The following is a 9,628-nucleotide window of genomic DNA, read 5'->3' as shown; positions in this document are numbered from 1 at the left end:
TCTCTCTCTCTCTCTCTCTCTCTCTCTCTCTCTCTCTCTCTCTCTCTCTCTCTCTCTCTCACTCTCACCAATGTCCGTCGCGTTTAATTCGTAAGTGGTCACATCTTCAGATGCGTTCTCGCTTTCACGGGACAAGTGAGATGAAATTCGTATACTTTCCTCGACACTTTGCCTGCGCCTTTCCGTTTGATTCTGATGCGATTAGCACGGCGCGATTCGTTCGAATTCACGAGACGCGACCACTTACGGATCAAGCTTGCACGTCCGTGTATATTATCTGTGTCGGTAATCAGCTGCGTGCGGTTATCAGTTTTGCTAGTCGACATTCAAGGGAGGACCGACGGGCTCTGCTCGCTTAGTTAGGGTATGTCAGCTGGTAGTAGTCTCCACCCGCGGAGTCCTCATCGGGGATTTGCAATTGCTTCACCCGTTTTACTAGCGCGCTAGAACACAGAATACTCTCGCTGAATTGTGGCGTCTTCTGTGGCGGATGCCGTCATGTTATTTTCGTATGTTTTTTTTTACAAGCAAAGGGGAGGAAAAAGGCTGCACCGCGTGTACGTGTAATAATATGTCGTCTGACACAATGTTGGATGTCAAACGACGAAAATTTTCTTCGACTAAAATAATCGGTCAATCAATAATCGTTATATATAATCGAAATCAATCAATTGTTACATATAAAGTCACGAATTCCATCGACTGATGAAATTAATTATTAATTAAACTTGATGTATAACTGATTAATAATTAATTTCAATCGCGAAGTTATTCGTGATTTTATAAATGATGACTATCGATTTTAATTCCGATTGTTGATTTGCCGATTATTTCAGTGAAAGAAAACTTTCGTCGGCCAATACCCGACAGATTGCGTCTGATAACGCAAAATCTGATTGGGAAGAGCGAACGTAATCGGTTGCGAGATCTTTTCATCGGCGCGTCGCTGAGAATTCGAGATGCTCTCCCAAGGAGGACTCCGATTCGACCGAGTCACAGTCGAAGAAGAATCTCTCACAGGGACACATCGGGAATCGTTCGTAACGGCGATTCAACTTGCTCGTACAATCGACGCGAATGTGGTCTTCCCAGGCAGAGCAACATACATTGGCGGACATCGTTGAAAATACAGTTGACAGAGGGAAGCGTCTAGAACGTCTCTTCGGTTTGTCTGTCTGTTCGATCGCACACACTCAGACCCGTTCGATCGCTGTCACTTCTAATGAAAACGGAACGAAAATGGCCGACAAAACAGACAAATACGAAACGTCGCGTCTCGAAGAAAGCTTCAAAGATATCGACTCGAGTGTTGGACGAGATCGGGGACTGCTACTGGGGGAAGGAGGGGTAAAAGAGAGCGGGTGGTTAGCGGTGTACGAGGCAGAACGAGTCTGACGTGCGAATGTCAAGATGTACTGCACTTTTTTTCCCTCGCGTTCGTCGAGAAAGTCACCGGGTAAAAAGAGCCATCGAAAGAGAATAGGTTGTTGTGCGTGTGGCCTTAACGTACTCGTAATTTAGCCGGCACGGTAGTGCGAGATCATTTTTTGCGAATGATAGTGCGATCCGAAATTCTACTTCTAAGTGTATCACGTTACCGATGCAAATAACGTTGTTAGATAACGTTGTCAGAGAGAGAGAAAGAGAGAAAGAGAGAGAGAAAGGGAGAGAAAGGGGGGGAGAGAGAGAGAGAGAGAGAGAGAGAGAGAGAGAGAGAGAGAGAGAGAAGAAGGGAAAGATAGACACGCGATAGATATGGGACTCTTTTACATGTGTACAGACAGAAAACAGAACACGTGAGTGTGTGATTTTTTTGGTGCAAACGAGTGCAATAACCGAGTTTTCCGATCTTCCGTTGCAGAAGTACATCATCGGATCTATTTATACATACTATGCGTATGATGCAGGATATAAAAAAAATTTTACTATGGAGCATTGTGTGACACTCCTCCTCTCTAAAAACTTGCGCTAAATTATTATTCGAATGGAAAAGATAATTACCTTACTATAAAGAGACACCCGGAATTGCGTTACGCGCACATAACAATTAATATATGTCGATGTATACGATCATGAAAGAATACATCGACTTTTTGTTATTGCAAGCTTCGAAGAAAAGCAAATGCATCTTTCTTTCGGGCACGATATGTCAGTTTCCGAGATATGTATAAATGTGTGGCTTCACATTATCGATCTCTCGCAATGGTCGTTCCACACGTGGCATTTCAATGTCTACTCCTGCAGAATTTTTTGTACACAAGACATATAATGTACAAAAAATTCGAAAGGTTACACAGAGTCGATTCGGAACAAACAAGACCTATGTAAGAGTTTGCGGCTCACAGTTATTGTAAGAATACACACACACGCACACGCGCACATATATACACATACACAGAGGATAATACTGATTCAATAGTTGGATGATACATCCTTTGTCTTCTTTCTTCGTGTAGTATGCACATATCATCAACTAATTATATTACAGCATCGGTCAAATGCTCTTTCGATTTTCCTATGCAGCTTTCTACTTCTAATCCAAGCCTGCTACAACAATGCGCTTTCTACTTCCTTGCACACTAACGTTACGAGCGCGTCAAAATCAATGGAAATGATGCATTACGTGGCCAATCGCTATTACATAACCAGGAGGAGCGTAAGAGGTAATCGATGAAAGCGAGATGTTGATCGAGACACATAATGTGAAGAGACAGGATGGTGTTGCGATCAGGATATATTCAAGCCACGCATGAGACGAAGCGCTACGGCAAACAGGGATCTGTAGACTTTAGATTTTACCTACGCAAAGGAACGCGTAACACTGTAACGCATACGGGAAGTATTTGATATTCTTACATCCCGCTCGAAAGGGGAGGAACATCTTCGTATAATTTACATATCATTTGCAAGTATAACGTCACGCACGTCGTAGCCCTAATCGAGGCGCGTTTTGTTAACCATACCTGAAGCAACGTCGTGCACCGTGAGCTTTCCTCACGTCGAGCAACGTAAGCATGAAAGGTAATGAGAAAAGGTCGAATACACACCCAGATTCGACGGCGGCCTGATTGTTGTTGTTGCTGCCTCCACCGTTCAAGTTGTTGTTGGTGGAATTGAAATTTGCGTGTTCCTGCATATGCGCGGTGCTCAGCAACGAACTCCACTGCCTCACCATTTCCTCGCCCTGTGCCTCCAGTTCCGATATTATAGTGGCGTCGTCCAGCTCGTGCAACGCCGTATTGGAACTTAACCTGAAAGATAGTAATAAACGTGTAGCGATCTTCCGATTCGTCCCGGAAAAAAATGATGTTTTCTATTAGTTTTATCTATATATTAATATAGTTAGAGTTAATTCGATTGGATATATGTCGTATTAATAGAGATGACTAACCGCTGTTGTTCTTCGTAGGAACTCGTGTCGCTGTAATCTAACATTAGGTCGTCCGAGGCGATAGATTCGCAAGGAGATAAGGTGTCCACGCTCCCGGCTCGATGTATTCGCGCATGGTGGGGACTATTCGCTACGCCCTTTATGTGCGCACCACCTGTAATGCAAACGACAATTCGTCAGTAAACGAGACACGTATCTCGATTATTTGATTTCTATCGAAACACAGAAGATAAATTTCGACAGAGCTAGGATTTTTACACAACTGTCAAAAACGTTCAGTTAGAAGAGATCAGATCGAGAATAAAAATTTGAAGGAGCGATTTGGCGCAACGTGCACCTCTGGAGGATGACTCCAAGAATAGTAACGAAAGCCTTACTCACTCGTCTTGGAATTCGTCTCGACCAGAGTGTGGCTATTCTCGGTGATTATTTGATTCCCCATAGCGGACTGCGTCTCGATTCTCGCCCTCGAGTTGTCGTCGAAGATCAATCCGGGCTGATCCGCGATCTCATCGTCAAAGAACTCCCTACCCTCCGACAGGCTCAACGAGTTGGAGGCATTCGTCGGAGTGCCAGGACTGTCGTCCTCCAGAGTGTTGTCCGAGCGTTCTAGGACATGCTCGTCCTTCTTGGAGACTTTCCCGTCCGATTGGGTGATGCTGGCCGTGGGACTGTCGAACAGACTGTCGACCGGGGAAGTCTCGTCGTCTATCAAAGTGGTCGTGATGGCGGCGGCGGCAGCGAATGCCGGATCCTCGATGGTGAGCAGCACCGAGCGCAACGCGTTTTTGGAAGTCACGCCGCCGGTCTTGGTCGCGGTCGTGACCGCTGCGGCTTGCGCGTGCTGTGAGGTGCCAAAACGCTGATAGTCGTCGCTCGAGCTCAACGAATACTCATCCGCCATCGCCTCACCGTGACCGTACTCGGGGTCGTCGGAACTGGGCGGACTGAAGTCCGACTTGATGGAGGGGATTTTCTCCGAGTGCGAGCGATCCATGTAGACCTTCTCCTCGCTCAGACAACCCTCGTCGTAGCCTTCCGAAGACGTGGTGGACATAGACGTGGTCGACTCGGTGTACCTGTTGTCTTTGCTCACGATCCGCTGGTATTGCGTGGCTCTCTCGCGTACGAAGCCGGTGTTCAGGTTAGCGCTGGCGAAGGACTTGGGCAGCGGGATCACGGAGATTTCCGTGACCGTGCTGTCGTCGTCCCGGACGTCTCTCACGTCAAAGCTATTGCCGCTCACCACCATCCGCAGGTTTCTCGGTCTGCCGACGCCGCGTCTCCTCACGAAGTCACCGTCCACGTAATCCACCGATCTGATTCTGTCGTCTTCAAGACAGGCTGCTTGACTACTGACACCCGAATCCTCAGTCATCGAGCCCTCCTTGGAACTGGCCGAGCCTTTATATGTCGACGTGGATATTTTCTTGTTCTGATTCGCTACTGTCTTGGCAATTTTCGAATTCGAGTCGTTCATTCTCATGGCGTATTGGGGTAATGGCAGGTGGCTCGTGTGCAGAGTGTACCTGCTGACAGGCTCCGGAATTCCCGAGACTCGCCTATTTGTATCCGCTGGATTGCTGGTTGAATTGCTGCTGTAAGCCGCGTTGTTTGACGGCGACGAGCGAACGTTCGGCGCCGGCGTCGCGTTGTACACGTGCAGGACTCTGTTGGATTGCTTAGCTAAGTGGTTTTCTGATTGCTGTTGCTGATGATGTTGTTGTTGTTGTTGTTGTTGCTGCTGCTTCTCCTGATTGTAGTGGCTGATATTGTGGCTGCTGCAGATGTCGCCGACCTTGTTCGTGAATTTCTGCGGCTGTCGATACCCGAACCGATTTGTCCTGACGCCGATGCCACTTGAATCTTTCTTAGGTGGCGCTAGTCGCGGTGTTGACCGGCCGGACGACGAGTTGCTGTTGTCATCGTTCCGCCTGCGATCTTGCTCCGGCCCAGCCGACTTTGATCGCGGATGCAATAGGTTCGACTCGTTGCCGGCGTAACTCGTGATCGGCATCGGGATCCCGCTGGCGGGTCTTCGCCGGAATCCAAAGGACATCGCGGTGCCGCGCGTATGCGACGTACCGCGTCTCGATGAGCCCCGCTGATCGCCCTGGAACATATAATTCCCTTGATTTAGTTGAGCTGGGATTTATGTCGTAGGAAAATCTACGCGCGGGAATTCGAGCGATGTACGACGCGCACGCAGGAGAGAACGAATCATCAAGTCGCGACGTTTCGTCGCCAGACTGAACTCGAGTGTGCAGACTATCGGAGCACACACTGTCGTGGGACTTTCTTGATACGAATCGCCCTGGTCGGATATACGCTGAAAACGATACGATTCGCGCGACGAACTTCTTATTGCCGGATCTTCAATCGAGGTGGAGGAGCGGCTATCTAGATCGCTATCGCCTTTCTACAAGCGAACAAAGAGCGTTTTGTATCAAGATTGGATTAAATAAATTCAAGTAGGTAGCAGTTTCAGTCACGCAGCATTGCTCATGACGATTATACCCGCGGTAGATCAATATTCCGATATAAATGCGCTTCAAGGGCCGGCTGGAACTTTTGCTATTCGACTGCAGAATTACACGAGGACGCAAGACATTGCAAATCTGAGCGCGCTCGACTTATACCCTATTCTTCCTGTCTGTATTTTCGCAACATCGTGGACTACAGGTGGTAATTCACAGTCAATCTCGTACTTAAGTTCGCCCGAAGCAGACACTACGTGGACGGTGAAACGACTTGTGCTGCGCCCGAAGATCAATTGAGAGATGATCTTTGACACAAGACCCGACAATGAACATCGTCCCAAAATCTCGCCACGATTGCGAATACGTAGCGCACACGTTCGCGGGGTGCGTTCGCGGGGGCTCGTTCGGCGAAGGCTCGCTGCGTGATTCCCGGTTTGCAACAGTATCAATCGATACTCCTACACAGACGCGCGCAAGGTTATATAACGACCGCGGGGAAACTACTACGGCGGAGCCGATGGTGCACCCTACGTGCAGACGAGACTTCCTGCCCGCGACGACACGCACATGAGCGGCACATTGTTCGCCGCGTCGCGGCGAGCTGACGTTTGCGACAGCTCCGATCGGTATGTGCGGCGGCACATCCGCGCCGCGAGAGTCCGAGTGTCATTCTCGGATGCTCATCCCCGAGCCACCCGTGCAGCCGCCAACCTCGTTTGAACTCCAGAAATAGAGTAACCGACGACCGCGGCTGCGATCCGACAAATCTGGGATTGCGGCGTTCGCGCCTCGGGCGCTCGCAAGTAAGAAGTGAGTCGAGGCCGCGGCTCTCCTCCACGTGAAAGCCGGGGAGCCGATGCGACAAGGCATGACGCCGCTTTGCGGCGATCGCGAATCGATGAGGAAGACGCCGTCGCTCGGTTCGAAGCGGCCGAGAGCGCACCAGATAGCTTGCACGCTATGATGTAACGTGGAGTAACGAGTACGCGAAAAATGATGTGAAAGCCAGGTTCATCGAGTCATCGGGGATCGTCATCTGGTACACTTGGAGAGGAGGATTGCGTCAACTTTTGACACGAGCATGGCGAGACGCATCGCGTGTTTTCGTCCAAATATAAACACATATAAATAAATATAATAATAAATGTCACATAAACAAATATAAAAGAAATATATATATAACAAATATAAACACATTTCCGCGCATTCCTTATTAGAATATCTAATAAGATCGAATTACACAAAATAACAAGTTCGAAGGGGAAGCTCTCTTTTTCTCTCTCTCTCTCGGATCGCACACGAAAAGTGTGATGCCTTAGCGATATCAATAATACGGCGGTGATTCCATGAAATCATTACACACACACACACACATACAGAGAAAGAGTAGCTTGGAAGCGTGGAACGATCGCGAAACGTTCGGCTCTCCGTGGACGTCCGGGAAAAGATCGGTCGCGGAACAGACGAGACATCCCTTACCGCAAGGCCAGTGCCCTTCTCGTTCTCCAACGAGTCGTCCTCCCATCTCGTGCTGCCGTACCGATACTCCATGGTGTTGTTCCGGACTAATGTCACAGCTGGTCGTCGATCGATCTCTCTCGCGTTAGTTCACGTCGTCATGTTCCGGATACGGCGTATTTCCCGATCGACGGCGCGGCTGACGATGTTGAGAGGCGCGTTCCGGTCGCGATGGAGAGCCAGGCAGCAACCTCTTCGTGGTCTGTTACATCGTAGGAACGACGGCGTACGCCTCGGCGATGTGGTAGAACGCGCGGCGACGCAGCGACGTGGCCGTCGCTCGTCGTCTTTGTCGTCTTCACCGTCGCCGCGACACCCCCGCACCCGCGTCGCGTTCTCCTTCCGTCTCGCTCGCTCTCTCGCTCCTCGGCTTTGGCTTGCGAGCAGAGCTCGTGGAATGCAAAGGAAAGCGAACGCGGGATCGATCCGGTCGTCTGCGCCGGCGTCGTGACGCCGACGCGTTACACGGGTGACCGAGGGGTTGATTTTGCAGATGCGCCTGCGTCCAGGTGTACATTCTCCTCCCCCTCCCCCCGATATATAGGGTGTGTTGGGGTTCAAGCGCGAAGACTGCCTGCGATTCGTCCGATTCGATTCCACGAATTCATGATCAATCGTATCGTCTAACAAACGCCCTTTTACTTCGGCAGTCTGACGAAGGTTTAATTCGATATTCTCTACACGACGTTCTCGAGGAAGACTGAAGAAGCCTCGAGTCACGCGCCCCTATGAGAGCCTAGAAATAACCCTGTCTGCAACGAGGCCTCTGTATTCAGGGATTGGAAGACCAATCGATTTTAGGTGGCGCAAGGAAAAAACACCCCTACTACCGATCACTACCTTCTTTCGCGGCGCGCTCCGTGCACGTCTCGGCTGTCATGGCGATGCGGCACCACGTTATCAGTTATAGGAATATATCAGTTATAATATCAGTTATAATATCTCCGCGCGATTATGGGAGACTGAGACGTGTGTTCTCCTCCCATCTCGGATGGGAAGCGCACGAATCGGGAAGATGTTGTTTCGAGTTACTGCACGAGTCCACGACACGTCGAGTAACGTTGACTGAAAACAAAAGACTCGCTGATACGTTAATTACGTAAGATTCCTAGAAACTGTATCTTCGCGTGATTAGATTGCGCGAAGAATGAGACCGACTTCTGAGAGCGATTAATCAGCGTGATAAGGATATAGAATTTCCTGATATCGATAAGACTTCTGCCCAGATGCGAGTCCTCGATTCATCTTTTTCTTACGTCGTGCTTCTTAGTCGACCTTGTTGATAAGAGAGATGCTTTTGCGTCTTATCGCTTTTTTCCATAACGTCATGCACAAAGGCACGCGAAAGCACGCACGTTTCGCGAATGTGGGAGCTCCTGGTGATCCGAAGCGAATCGAAGCGGACGACTTTAACCTGCGCGAATGCATCTACGTCGTTGTAAATGAAATCAGCCGTTTCTGTTGAAAGTTGTTCCTAACTTGTTTAGATTGTCACTAACAATCCACAACGATAAAAATGTTCAACTTTTTCGAAACAGAGATAGAAAGTAACTATTGAAAAGAAAATAATATCGCTTTGGAGAAATGCGGTACAATGTCGGAACAACTTTCACAGAGTGTCATTTCCAAAAAAAGAGATCACGCTCGTCCTTAGAGCTCGACGTGTGCGCCTCCGGAATTAGCTGCAGCAACAATCGTACCCGAAAGAAAGGATACGCTTCCGCCTCTCGACACACATCTCTCTTCAATGCGAAAGATTGCGAGGGAGCAGTCGGCCGAGTGGCGATTTCGCGTCTCTAACGAGAAGATGCGCCGAGAGGAACAATGGAGGCATCATCCGATCGGGAGCGAGCGCGATCTCGCCGTGTGAATCGGCACGGAGCGGAAAGGAGAAGACAATGGGGAGAAAAGACACCCACACGTGCCCACGTGTATACACATACGTACATATACACAAACGGAGCGGCGCATGCAAAGCCCGCGAGAGCGTTCTCCGCGAATTTCTCCTTCTTCGCACCTGAACCGTGCATCGAGCACGCCGTGCTCGGCATCATGTTTTCAAGCCTTTCAGTTTCCGGCGATGGCGTGCACGCAGACCAACCACCGCGGAGAACCGACACGCGTGACGGTGAACAATGGAAAGCACGTCGGCTGCAACAAGAGCGACGATCGGCCACGTGAATCAGTACCTCTTGACGAGAACGTGACGCTTCCGTGCTGAAAGCGCTACCACGACAAG

General features: G+C 49.4%; 1 protein-coding gene across 10 annotated transcripts in view; it reads right to left on the bottom strand.

The window, feature by feature from the left end:
- The window catches only part of LOC116841384 (putative uncharacterized protein DDB_G0282129), a 38,731-nt gene that overhangs the window by 20,456 nt on the left and 8,647 nt on the right, over positions 1 to 9,628 (bottom strand). For 9 of the 10 annotated variants that reach the window (XM_032809222.1, XM_032809220.1, XM_032809223.1 and 6 more), the window contains 3 exons: positions 3,773 to 5,504; positions 3,392 to 3,545; positions 3,048 to 3,251 (listed from right to left, as the gene is read on the bottom strand). In XM_032809222.1, the coding sequence (XP_032665113.1) occupies positions 3,048 to 3,251; positions 3,392 to 3,545; positions 3,773 to 5,504 (2,090 nt within the window). Of the gene's footprint in view, positions 1 to 3,047; positions 3,252 to 3,391; positions 3,546 to 3,772; positions 5,505 to 7,350; positions 8,055 to 9,628 lie in introns of those variants that run through there. The other variant, XM_032809225.1, reaches the window with a different exon arrangement.

This window comes from Odontomachus brunneus, unplaced genomic scaffold (genome assembly GCF_010583005.1).
Source record: "Odontomachus brunneus isolate Ranch 3 - 2012 unplaced genomic scaffold, Obru_v1 Obru_scaffold_015, whole genome shotgun sequence".
Lineage (NCBI taxonomy): Eukaryota > Metazoa > Arthropoda > Insecta > Hymenoptera > Formicidae > Odontomachus > Odontomachus brunneus.
Note: the sequence above shows the minus strand (reverse complement) of the source record. Positions and strands in the feature narration are given on the sequence as shown.